This window comes from Physeter macrocephalus, chromosome 14 (assembly GCF_002837175.3).
Source record: "Physeter macrocephalus isolate SW-GA chromosome 14, ASM283717v5, whole genome shotgun sequence".
Lineage (NCBI taxonomy): Eukaryota > Metazoa > Chordata > Mammalia > Artiodactyla > Physeteridae > Physeter > Physeter macrocephalus.
Window position 1 is genome coordinate 72,815,536 of NC_041227.1, and position 13,678 is coordinate 72,829,213.

At 46.4% G+C, this 13,678-nt stretch overlaps 1 protein-coding gene across 9 annotated transcripts in view; it reads right to left on the minus strand.

The window, feature by feature from the left end:
- The window catches only part of RCC1L (RCC1 like), a 58,891-nt gene that overhangs the window by 40,056 nt on the left and 5,157 nt on the right, over window positions 1–13,678 (minus strand). For 2 of the 9 annotated variants that reach the window (XR_003682967.2, XM_028499276.2), the window contains exon 1: window positions 5,778–6,124. Coding sequence is in view for 8 of the 9 variants with exons in the window: in XM_028499276.2 (XP_028355077.1) it covers window positions 5,778–6,092 (315 nt within the window). In the remaining variant the exon portion in view is untranslated. Of the gene's footprint in view, window positions 1–5,777; window positions 6,127–9,734; window positions 9,974–12,103; window positions 12,189–12,352; window positions 12,495–13,678 lie in introns of those variants that run through there. The other 7 variants (XM_007099992.4, XM_055090286.1, XM_028499274.2 and 4 more) reach the window with 6 other exon arrangements.

Below are 13,678 nucleotides of genomic sequence, written 5' to 3' on the forward strand. Positions count from 1 at the left end.
TACAGCAAAAAAAAAAAAAAAAGAGAGAGAACATTTTGAAAGCATCAAAAGAAAATGGATTCATCAAGTACAAGGGAACAACAATAAGATTAACAGTTAACTTCTCATTAGAAACAATGGAGACCAGAGTAGAAGGACACACTCAAAGTGCTGAAGGACAAAAACTGTCAACCAAGAATTCTATATCCAGCAAAACTATCGTTTAAAAAAAATAAATAAAGACATTCCCAAAGACTGAGAGAATTCACTGCTAGCAGACCGGCTTTAAGAAGTACTAAGAGGGCTTCCCTGGTGGCGCAGTGCTTAAGAATCCACCTGCCAATGCAGGGGACACGGGATTGAGCCCTGGTCTGGGAAGATCCCACATGCCGCAGAGCAACTAAGCCCGTGAGCCACAACTACTGAGCCCATGTGCCACAACTACTGAGTCTGCGCTCTAGAGCCCATGCTCCGCAACAAGAGAAGCCACCTCAATGAGAAGCCCGCGCACTGCAGCGAAGAGTAGCCCCCGCTCTCCACAACTAGAGAAAGCCCACGCACAGCAACGAAGACCCAATGCAGCCAAAAATAAATAAATAAAATAAATAAATTTTTTTAAAAAACAAAACAGAAGTACTAAGAAATTCTTCTGGCTAAAAGGAAATGAGAGCAGATGGTAACTAAGAGTCACAAGAAATGAAGAACATCAGTGGAAATAATTATAAAGATAAATATAAAACACTGCATAAACAAATTTTCTCTCTTTTCCCCTCTTAAATGATTTAAAAGAAAACTGCATAAAATAATAATTATAAAATTGTATTGTTGGGCTTAAAACGTATAAAGATGTAATATATATCACAATAACCACACAAAGGAGAGAAGAGGAAATGGGGCTATGTTGCAACAAAGTTGCTATAGTCTTTCAGAATTAGGTCACTATTAACCTAAAATAGATAATGATAAATTATATATTATAATCCCAAGACCAACCACTAAAAAAACAAAAACTCAAAAAACATATTAAAACACCTGACAAAGGAATTTAAAGGGTCCAACAGAAAAATACCTATTTAACACAAAAGAAGGCAGCAAAGGAAAAATTGACAAACAAAAAAGACATACAGAAACAAATAGCGAAATGGCAGATGCAATCCAACCATGTTAGTAATTACATTAAAAGGATATGGTGCTTCCCTGGTGGTGCAGTGGTTAAGAATTCGCCTGCCAATGCAGGGGACAAGGGTTCGAGCCCTGGTCCGGGAAGATCCCACATGCAGTGGAGCAACTAAGCCCGTGCGCCACAACTACTGAGCCTGCGCTCTAGAGCCCGCGAGGCACAACTACTGAAGCCCATGCGCCTAGAGCCCATGCTCCACAACAAGAGAAGCCACCGTAGTGAGAAGTCCACACACCGGGACAAAGAGCAGCCCCTGCTTGACACTAGAGAAAGCCTGCACGCAGCAACGAGACAAACAACACAGCCAAAAATAAACAAAATAAAGAAAATTATTTTTTTTAAAAAGGATATATATGTATAACTGAGCCACCTCGTGCTGTATTTACCAAGGACTTAAAGCAATCTGGGGAATGTTTACTTAAGAAAAGCAGCTGAGGGGCTTCCCTGGTGGCGCAGTGGTTGAGAGTCCGCCTGCCGATGCAGGGGATGCGGGTTCGTGCCCCGGTATGGGAAGATCCCACATGCAGCGGAGCGGCTAGGCCCGTGAGCCATGGCCGCTGAGCCTGCGCGTCCGGAGCCTGTGCTCCGCAACGGGAGAGGCCACAACAGGGAGAGGCCACAACAGTGAGAGGCCCGCTTACCACAAAAAAAAAAAAAAAGAAAAGCAGCTGAATCTCAGAACAGCAAGCTTTGCAGCATTTTAACTTGACCTATCCCCGTCCACCTCTTCTCAGCTCCTGAAAACCAACAGCTCACAATTATAGTGAAAACCAGCAGTCTGGAAGCCCTTGGAGGAGGCAAAATAGGATTGGAGAAATTTCAAACCCCCTTTCCCAGGGAATTCTCATTTGATCTATCTAGTGGTTCCCTGTAAGACCCCAAGCACAAGGCTCTATTTATCTGATCTGACCCAGACATCACCCAGGGTAAACAGCCTTCTCCCCAGGGATGTTTGTTGAAAACTGTCAGAGACCAATGATGAACCCTGCAGCTGCCTGGATACTGGTGGATAACAGCTGGAGCAAACAACAGGTTAACCAAGAAGCTATCAACCAACTTGACCTTGACATCTATAGAACACTCCACCCAAACAACAATAGAATACACATACTTTTCAAACACACATGGAACATTCTTCAGGAGAGACCATATGCTAGGTTATAAAACAAAGTCACAATACATTTAAAAGGACTGAAATTAAAGTATGTTCTGTAACCACAACAGAATTAAATTGGATATCAATGAATAAAGAAATTAGGGAAAACATAAATATTTGGAAATTAAACACTTCCAAATAACTCATGGGTCAAAGAAGTAATCACACAGAAAATCGAAAAATAAGGTGAATAAAGATCAAAATACAACATAACAGAATTTATGGGCTGCAGCTAAACAGTGTTTAAAGAAAAAATTATAGCTATAAACACCTACATTACAAAAGAAGAAAGACCTCAACAATAACGTAACCTTCCAGCAAAAGAAATTAGAAAAGAAAAGCAAACTAAACCCAAAGCAAGCAGAAAAATAAAATTATAAAAATTCAACTGGAAATCAATGAAACAGAAAACAGGAAAACAATACCAAAAAATGAATTAAACTAAATGTTGGTTCTTTCAAAAGATTAACAAAGCTGACAAATCTTTAGTCAGACTGACCAAGGTAAAAAGAGAGAAAATATAAATTACCAAAATCAGCAATGAAAGAGGGGACATCACCAACCTGCCAACCATACAGAAATTTAGATTATAAGCGAATACTATCAACAACTTTATGCCAACGAATTAGATAACTGGCACAAAACAAACAAATTCTCAGAAAGACACAAAGTACCAAAGCTGACTCAAGAAGAAATAAAAAATGTAATATACCTGCAACAAGTTTTTAAATATTGAATTAGTAAGAAAAAAAACTCTTCCTATAAAGAAAAGCCCAGATCCAGATGACTTACTTCACTGGTGAACTCTACCAAACATTAAAACAAGAAATAATACCAATTCTTTAAAACCTTTCCAGAAACTCATTTTATGAGGCCAGTAATACCCTGAAACCATAACCAGACAAGGAGGACATCACAAGAAAAAAACAACAAAAAAGTCCTTAACAAAATATTAGCAACTAAATCCAGCAATGTACAAAAGGGATTATTCACCACAATCGAGTGGAATTTATCCTAGGAATGCAAGGCTGGTTTAATATCCAAAGATCAGTTAATGTAATATATCCAATTAATAGAATAAAAGACAAAAAATACATGATCACAGAAACAGACACAGAAAAAGTGTTTGACAAAAATCTAATCCCTAGTCATGATTTTTTTTTAAAAAGAAAAAGAAAAGAAAAACTCTGAACAAAGCAGGACAAAAAGGGAACTTCCTCAACTTGACAAAAGGTATCTATGAAAAACTTATAGCTAATGTCATAATTATAGATGAAAGACTGAATACTATCTCCCGAATATCAGGAACAAGGCAAGGATGTCACTTCAATCCACTGCTACACTGAAGGTTCTAGCCAATGCAGTCAGGCAAGAAAAAGAAATCAAAAGTATCAAATTGGAAATGAAGATGTAAAACTGTCTTTATTCACAGACAACCAGACAATATGATCCTGTATGTGTAAAACCCTAAGGAATACACGAAAATCTATATAACTAATAAGCAAGTTCAGTAAAGTCACAAAATATTAGGTCAATATACAAAAACAAATTGTATTACTATGTAAAAGCAATTAACACTCCAAAACTCAACTTAAGAATACAATTCTATTCAAAAGAACATCAAAAAGAAAAAAACACTTAGGAATAAATTTAACAAAAGACGTGCAAGACTTGTATACTGAAAACTACAAAAACATAGTTGAAAGAAATTAAAGACCCAAGTAAATGGGGAGACATTTCATGTTTATAGATTGAAAGACACAAAATTACTTAGATGGCATCTGTGTCCAAATTGATCTACAGATTAAGTGTAATCACTACCAAAATCCCAGCAGGTAGTTTTGCAGAAATTGACAAGCTAATACTAAAATTTGTATGGAAAAGCAAAAGACCTAGAAGAGACAAAACTTAACATCTCCCAATTTAAAAACCAATTATAAAGCTACAGTAATCAAGAGAGTATAATTTTAGCATAAGGGTAAACATATAGATCAATGGAACAGAACTGAGAGGTCAGAAATAAAGCCTTACATTTACCATCAACCGATTTTCACAAAGGTGCCAAGACTATTCAATAAAGGATAGTGTTTTCAATTGGATAGCCACATGCAAAAAGCCCCTGACCCCACACCATACACAAAAATCAATTCAAATGACTGTCTCATAGACATAAATATAAGAACTCAAACTATGAAGTTCCCAGAAAAAAACAGAGGAAAATTATCTTTGTGATCTTGGGTTAGGCAAAGATTTCTTAGATATACCAAAAGCACAATCCACAGCAGAAAAACTGATCAACTGAACTTCATTAAAATTAAAAACTTTTTCTCTCCAAAGGACACTATTAAAAAAAATAAAAAGAGGGGCTTCCCTGGTGGCGCAGTGGTTGAGAGTCCGCCTGCCGATGCAGGAGACACGGGTTCGTGCCCCGGTCCGGGAAGATCCCACATGCAGCGGAGCGGCTAGGCCCGTGAGCCATGGCCGCTGAGCCTGCGCGTCCGGAGCCTGTGCTCCGCAACAGGACAGGTCGCAACAGTGAAAGGCCCGCGTACAATCAATCAATCAATAAATGAAAATCCATGGACTGGCAGAGAACATTTGCACATATCATATATGTGATAAACTACCTATATCCAGAATACATAAATAACTCTCACAACTCAATATTAAGAAGTCAAACCCAACTTTTCATGGCTCTGGAGCTTAAATTCCCTGGCTCTCTCGATCTCCCCTTTTAGGGCAAAAGATCATTTGTTGCCCTTGACAGAGAAGTCAGAAGCCAAACTGGTCAAATCTGCTTCTTTTTCACCACCCACCAAGACGTCCATAACCACGCCAAGCAAGAACCTATCCTAAACATCCGTTTTTGCTTTTCTGGATGTTAGCTGCCGAGATAAGCCGCCCTCCGGTAACTGTTCTTTGCTGTATCTTTTCAAATCTGAGTCAACTCAGGAGACTCCTGTGCAACCATTCCAGTGTGTTTAGACCTTTCATCCTTCCTCTCATTCCTGTTACTGCTCCAGTTAACATTTCCTTTCCGAATTGTTCACCGACTCCAGCCGGCCCACGCTTTCTCTGACCTTTTGAAGTCGGCTTTCCTAACAGCAGAACTTCTAGGGTCTGATTGGCCCGAAGGCGAATCCCAAAGTACGAACACCTGCCAGCTGGGAGGACCGTGGGCCTGTCTCATAACCTCTCCGAACCTCACTTTCCTCCCCCGTAACTGTGGCAACAACCCCGACTCCCGAATGACGCGAGCCGGGCGCAACACCTGGCACGTTTCGGCCACTCGATACATGCTGGCAGCGCCCTAACGCACTCCCCTCCGGCAGCCCGCTCGAGGGTTGTGCTCTCCGAAGTTTGGCCACCCAGCGTCGCCAACCTCTCCGAGAGGGCCGAGTGCCTCGGGAGGCGCGGCCGAGACCGGAGGGCAGCACGGAGGGAGGAAGTCGAAGTCCTCACCTTTTGGTCCAGCTCCAGGCGGTAGGGCACGGCCTGGATCCTGCGGCGCGGCCGCGAGCCGGCGCGGGGCTGGGGCCCGGAGCCGGGCAGCACGAAGGTGGGCACGCCCAGCGCCCCGGAGAAGCTGAAGCCCCACACGAAAATGCGGTCGGCGCGGGTCGCGCGCTCGCCCACGTACTGGAACACGGGCGCGTCCGCCTCGGCCTCCGCCGTCTCGCGCCGGCTCCGCGAGCGCCCGGCCGCCGTCCAGTGTCCGCGCCACGGCCCCGGCCCGCTCAGCCGGCGCCCCAGCCGAGCCCCCGCCGCCAGCGTCATCCTCTGCTACACGCCTCAGCCGTTCCTGGGCGCCGCCATATTGGCGACCTTTGACCTCCCCCGGCGGAAGAGCCTGCGGCCACGTTTACTATTGGCTGAAAGCAAAGGCCTTGAGGGCAGCCAATGGCTCAGGGCGGCTGGATGGCTGGGCTGGACTGGGCGGAGCCTGGTATCGCCCGTTCCCGAGTGACTCGACCTAGAGGACCCGGCCCGGCCCTACCGACTTAGTGCGCGACCTTTCTCCGAGCTCCGGCAGCCGGACTGAACTCACTCGCCTTCCCGCTGAGCGCGCGTTTGCTGAGCATCTTTCCGGCTCTGGTGGGCGCTCTCATTTTGCAAAGGCCCTTTGCTTTTTGTTAATCAGCAGGAGTAAAATTTAAGAGGTTGCCCACTCTGCGCGACGCCAGCGTAGTACTCTCCCCTATCCTCTGTCCCTCGACACTTTTTACCTGGCCCTGTTGCCTCTGTTCCCGCTCGCACGCCGCTCGGTCGGCGCTCCAGCATAGAGAGCTCCCTGCTGTCTTCGACAGTGCATCCTCCTCCCGGCGTCACCTCGCCCCTCGGCCCATCATTCCGCTTAAGGCAGGTGGCTCTACTTGTAATTTCTGAATCCCAGGGACGTTTCAGGCCTTCCTCTGCACACAGCGCCTTGAATGCCCTTCCCACTGCCCTCTTCTCCCTGCAGGTGTCTAGCAAGCTCCTACCCGCCTTCTAACATCCAGCTGGAGCACCTCCTTTGAAGTTCCACGAAGGCAAGAACTTCATTCAGATTGTCCTCACCAGTTTTGTACTAGAGTTTAGCATGCAGCCAGGAACAAGGCATGCCCTCATGAATGATTTGCGAGTCTGGGGACCTGGGTTCCTGTCCTGGCTCTGCTACTGACTTGTCCCGTGATGTTGGGAAGTTGTCTCCCTTCTCTGGATCTCACCTCTAAAATGAGGAGGTATTAAAAAATAAATAAATACATGAAAGGAATTTTTGAACTTCATGGCCTGTAGGATCTCTTGCAGCCCATTATGGTCTATGACAGTCATTCCCAAATATTAGTCCCAAATGCTGAGGGCAAACTGTCTCTTTTTCCCTCCTCTTGCTTCCTTTTCTCTCCTCTTTATATGCTCGATACCTGTATCAACTTTAATAATGTAATAGCCAGTATTTTGCCAGCAAAAGTGAGGTTATTTAGGAATAAGAAGAGAAACTGCAAATTGAGAAGTACAAACTATGACAGACCACAGGCAAATCCAGAGAACAACGAAAGGGAACTTGCTTTTATATGGAAAAGTGGGTAATTGGGAGGGGCTGTGATAACCAAAGGGTCCACTGAAGGAAGCTGGGAGTCCAAAGTATAGTGGCTTCTCATTGGTTGGGTAGAGGCATCTTCCTGTCCCAGATGTGGGCATTTGTCTCTTCCTGTTTGGAGTAATTGAAGGTGCATGGTGGGGCATAAGAGCTCCCCCTACAGTCCTGTCCTGACTCCAGTTTTAGCCGAGGTTCTTTAATTCCACAAGGCCTCCGTGGGATTAGATAGGCAAGGATTTTATTAGGGAAAATCTCTCTGTAAGAGAAAAAGGGGAAGGGAGGTGCTCAGAAAGCTGGGAGAGCCATCAGGCCACGATACAAGTCTGACTCTAAATGAGGGAGAGGGACTTCCCTGGTGGCGCAATGGTTAAGAATCTGCCTGCCAATGCAGAAGACACGGGTTCGATCCCCGGTCTGGGAAGATCCCACATGCCACAGAGCAACTAAGCCCCTGTGCCACAACTACTGAGCCTGAGCTCTAGAGCCGGCAAGCCACAACTACTGAGCCCACGCATGTAGAGCCCATGCTCTGCAACAAGAGAAGCCACCACAATGAGATGCCTGCGCACCGCAACGAACAGTAGCCCCTGCTCACCACAACTAGAGAAAGCCTGTGCGCAGCAACGAAGACCCCAATGCAGCCAAAAATAAATAAACAGATACATAAATTTATAAATAAATAAATGAGGGAGAGGAAGAGGGAAGCCTGGGTAAAAGTGTCCTATGGCTGCTGTACAGTCTAAGGAAGACTTGGTAAGGTCACTGGGAAGTGCTGGAGCCCAAGATGACCATCAGAGGAATCCATGCCTCCCAGGATCTGTCCTGCCTCATTCAGTCACTGGGAGCAGTGCAAGGGAAGCATGACCTCACTGCAAACAGAAGATAGATTTCACAGCTTTGGTTAATTACATTCACTGAAGTTGGACGCCTTTGAGGAGCAGTCTCACAGCTACCACATCATATCAGTCAGTTTTCCCCCATCACCCTCTATAAAACAGCCCCACAGAAGGGTAAAACGTCAGCCACATTTCACCACAGAACGGTAAAAACATGTTTCACAGAATGACTACAAAGCACATTCCAGGACAACAAAGTAATTTGAACTGGTCTTGATAGTACAGTAAGACTGGATTCCTTCCAGGTGTGGAATTAATTCAAGAAACTCAGCTAAGGGCTTCCCTGGTGGTGCAGTGGTTGAGAGTCAGCCTGCCGATGCAGGGGACACGGGTTCGTGCCCCGGTCCGGGAGGATCCCGTATGCCGCGGAGCAGCTAGGCCCGTGAGCCATGGCCGCTAAGCCTGCGCGTCCGGAGCCCGTGCTCCGCAACGGGAGAGGCCACAACAGTGAGAGGCCCGCGTACCGCAAAAAAATAAAAAAAAAAAAAAAAAAGAAACTCAGCTAAAATTGGAATCGGGACAGACCTGTAGGGGGAGCGCTGGTGCCCCACCATGCATCTTCAATTACTCCAAACTGGAGGAGACAAATGCCTACATCTGGGACCGGAAAGTGCCGCTACTTTAGCAGCCCAAGCAGTGATGACCACCAGCAGCTCCTGCAGCAGGCAGTGGCCAGCAGCACAGAGCGGACAACAGCTTCCTCCAGCAGCCCCCTCGGGCACTGTCATAGCCAAGTGCCTCCTATGAAGCACGTCCCCATGGAAGACCTTCCTTGGCCCCCAAGAGAGTGGATTTCTGTAAAGTTCCAGAATGCACATTTCCTGTGACCTTTCCTAGCAGGAAAGGTAGCTGCCTCTCAGAGAGACCCCTACCATTCAGTGAGCCATGGGTGAGGCTTTCCCAACGAGGTCTGGGTCTCAGCTCTGGGGGGTGGCCTCTTCCTGGGGTAGCCTGGCTCAGCCCTAGTGGCGAGGGCTCCTCCCTCCACCATTCCTGTATTCTTTAGGGTTCTCTTTACTTCATACCAGCCAAGCCCTTGTTATCATTCATAATTCTTTAATAATAATATTAAACCTTCTCTGTTCAAATCACAAGGTGGTTTCTGTCTCCTCAATGGACTCTGATATACCAACTAACAAGCCGCTAATTTCACTAAGCCCATTTCTAGCATTCATTAAGCTCATCAGCAACCCCTCCAGTGTGGATGGAAAGAGAGCTGCCTGGAAGCTCCTGGGAGCTGCCTCTGGTGCGTGGCTACTCCAATTAAATGCTAACTGACCACACCGGGAGTGTGTCTGGAAGCCCCACCTCACACACACACAGAGGGGAGGGTGGTCAGAGCTGAGTGAAGCGGTGGACAGAGGTAGACAAGGTTGGAAGGATGGAGGAAGAAGGGCAGCAGATCACCTTTGGCCTTTGGGCCATGGTAAAGTTTGGGGCTTTTACCTGAATTTGTGACTCTATAGATATGTATGGGAGCAGGTGCATCCAGGGTCCTCAGTTACCCCTCTCGTCCTTAGTCTGACATCTCTGACATGGGAGGATGAGCAGTTCCACACAAGCTTTGACTCTCTTCAAGCTTCTTGTCCCATGTTGCATGCCAGGCATTTTAAAATTTCTACCAAAAACTCCACAGATGCCTCAGACACAGAAAGGAGCTCACAGGGCCCATACACACGTGTAATCTGGAAGAGAGGAGGAATTAACATCCTAGAGGCAAACTTCAACCAATGGGCTTAGGAGCCAAGTTAAATGCCACCACTGAGGTCCAATTGGGGAGGCCCTCTGTGCACTTCTCAGGATCCTGGCAGAATTAGGACCCCAGTGACCACAGCGGCAGCCTCAATGGTGACCCTTATATCTGCTTTTCCTGCATGACTCTCGCCACTCCCTCTCTCCTCTTCCCTACGATCACCTCCCAAGTAAGCCACCAGGGAACAAGTCTTTATGTAAGGCTCTGTCTGGGGAAGAACACAAGCTAAAACAATTGGCACCTGAAGTGGGGTGGTGATAACCCCTGGCTTGCTGTAGCATCATGATTACTAAGGCTCTTTTTACTTGAGGTGGAGGGATGAGGTGCAGGTAGACTCAGAGCATTTGGTTAAGCTGTATCTCTATGACACGAACAGTATGGGGGTAATAGTAATTACAAGTTTGTGGAGTTAGCTGGCTTTGTTAACTGTGTAAGAAGACTTGAAGAAAGAATGACAGGTTTAGATCAGCCAGCTATTCACTTGGGGCATGCTGAGAAAACCAACAGGCCTCCATGATGCTGTTTAAAAAGACTTTCATCTCCTGCAGCCAAAAAGGAGCCAGAGGCCTGGGGTTTCAGGGTGACAGAGCTGCAGAGGAGGCCAGATGTACAGCCTTGGCAAGTCTTCTAGGCTGAAGTCCAACCCCGATAGCAAAGGGGTGGGACTTGAGATGGGGGTGGGGTACTGGGACCACGCGCCTGAGAATATTACAGCACAGACACTGCCCCCACTCTAATTTCCAGTCCAGCAGAAATGGCCCCCTCTCCCCTGATAGAGGGGAGCAGCCTCCCCTCGCCTAGATACCATGCTAAGACTCCAGCTGAGTAGATGCCTCACGAGATGACGCTTATCCTCCTCAAGGTGCAACCCACTTCACCTCATTGCTGCCAGACCGATATTCAGTCAGGTCTCAGCAGAACCTGAGTGAGGAAGAACAGTCCCTATTGTAAGAGGAAACAGCTTACTCACTGATAGAATTGCAGTACGGGGCTCAGCAGGACTAGGGGAATATGTGTGGGTGCATGCGTACCTTTACGGTGTTGGACCAGAAGCGCAGAATAAAAGAATGGATGGAGAGGGTTTGTTGACACAGGGCCAGCTCCTTCAGGATTTAACATCCTGGCAAGGAGCCAATTCTAATGCTGCTGGGATGGCTCTGTGAAGCTTACATATTACAACAGTATCAATAAATGAGGTGGAGGGCTTCCTTGGTGGCGCAGTGGTTGAGAGTCCGCCTGCCGATGCAGGGGACGCGGGTTCGTGCCCCGGCCCGGGAAGATCTCACATGCCGCGGAGCGGCTGGGCCCGTGAGCCATGGCTGCTGAGCCTGCGCGTCCGGAGCCTGTGCTCCTCAACGGGAGAGGCCACAACAGTGAGAGGCCCGCGTACCGCAAAAAAAATAAGTAAAAAAAAATAAATAAATGAGGTGATGCTGGAACTCCCTGGAAAAGAGTCAAAAGGCTCTGGGAGGTGGGAATGTTAAAGCGGATTAATCCACCCTGCGAGGGTCCAGAGGACTCTTCCGTCACTAAGGCAATAAGAGATGTACTGGTGAGGAAGCTCTAGCATCTTTGAGAAGCTCAGAGTGCCTAGGCTAGGGTGACAGTAGCAGATGGTGCTCTAAAACTAGACTCCCAAAGACGATGGTAGGTTCCAGAGCAGCAGAGCCAGGCGGCTGGACTTTGCCATCAGAAGCAAGATGGATGGACTTGGTAGAACAAGAGGCAAGGGCAGAATGGCAACTGTAGTGTCTGGCACCAGTGATCTGCGGCGTGGCTATCTGACCACGGTATTCCAAGGGATAAGATGGATGCGCAGACAGCTGGGGCGCTTTCTTGCGTTGTATAACTGGAAAAAATCTGGTGGGCACAAGGCTGACGTTGGCTAGCACAATGAAAATCAACTCTCACCTGGTTTTAGGGTCTAACCCAGTTCTCAGGCCACAGTCCAGCAATTATAGAGGAGGCTGGGTCCACTTGAGGAAGGACCCTGCAGAGCCACTACAGTAGCGTCAATAAATATTCTCTTTATCATTTCCCAAAGGCACCTGTGGCTACTTACCAGAGTTACCATCCACTGGAGAAACAAGAATCAGATCTCACAAGAGCGGGATAGAGGGTCTGAGTTGACACTGACACCATAGGACCTGAAACACCAACAAGGCCCCAGTTAGAGTGAGGGCACATGGAGCCAGGTACAAGGATGTCCCACAGGGTGTCAAATATGTCCACACACCCACCCTGTGGCTATTTCCCTGGTTCCCAGTTACACAGTTGGGACATTCTTAGCAGCTCACATTGGTTCCCTCACCCTGTTTTGACCCAGAAAGTATTAAAGGAGAAGACATGCCGCATCCCAGGTGGAACTGTAGACTTGAGCACCAACTTCTAAGATGTGAAGGACTCAGAAATGGTGGTTCCCATCACGTCTCCATTTAGTTCACGTTTGGCTCCTGCAAACACCAGATGGGTTATGGCAGACAACTGTAAACTACTATAAACTTAGCTAAGTGCTTAGTCCAGTCATAGCTGCTGAGTCAGGGGTAGTATTTTACTGGAACAGATCAATATGGTTTCTGAACTTCCCAGGGGATAATGATCTGGTGAATGGGTTCTTTTCAATCCCAACGGTAAAGGGGATCAAAGGCAGTTTGCCTCTATATGGAAAGGACAATACTACTCATTAACTCTCCCTGCTCTCACTCCTGATACCTCCAAAATTAAGGTTCTGTGTACAAAACTTTGTCTCCAGCTCTGCTTTTACTGATAAAGCTGAGACATAAACCGATAAAGGAGAATCATGTAAATATTATTGTATGAGGGTTCTCCAGAGAAACAAAACCAACAGGAAAATAGGAAACCCCTTATCTGCCATCTGCAAGCTGGAGACTCAACAAAGCTGCTGGTGTAGTTCCGGTCAGAGCCCAAAGGCCTGAGAACCAGAGCAACAGTGGCGTTAAGTCCCAGTTCGAGGGCAGGGCAAGACGGATGTCCCGGGTCAAACAGGCAGAGAGAAAGAGAGAACATTCAATCTCCCTCTACCTTTTTGTCCTATTGGGGCCCTCCATGGGCTGGATGAGGCCCACGGACATTGGGGAGGGCCATCTTCTGTACTCAGGCCACCAATACAAATGCTCGTCTCTTTTAGAAACACCATCACAGGCACACTCAGAAATGATGTTTAACCACCTCTGTTTATTAATGTAGTTATAATATACTTATATATGTATGAAATGCATATAAATTTTCAACTGTTCTTTCATAAGCAGGACTGTCCTGTTATCCAGTGTATGGCCTCTCCGATTTTTTGGTTTTAAATATCTGTTCTTTTACAAAACTGGCAATGCTGGTATTTAGTAGGCTTTTTAAAAATCTTTACTTGACAGAATTTTAAAATTGATAACCCTATATGGGTTTCTTGAATTTCTAGAACATTTTTCTTTTAAGGGATATCTGAAAGCACTATCGGTTTGAGATTTAGGAACAAAAGGGCACAGTAAGAAACTCTGCAAATGTGAACCATAACCACTGGGTGGCGATGCTTGCCCATCAATTTTGTGGCTCACACTAATGGAGAAAGGATAAAACAGTCTAAAACCAGGTTTGACGAAAGGAGACCTGGATTTACAGTCACAAC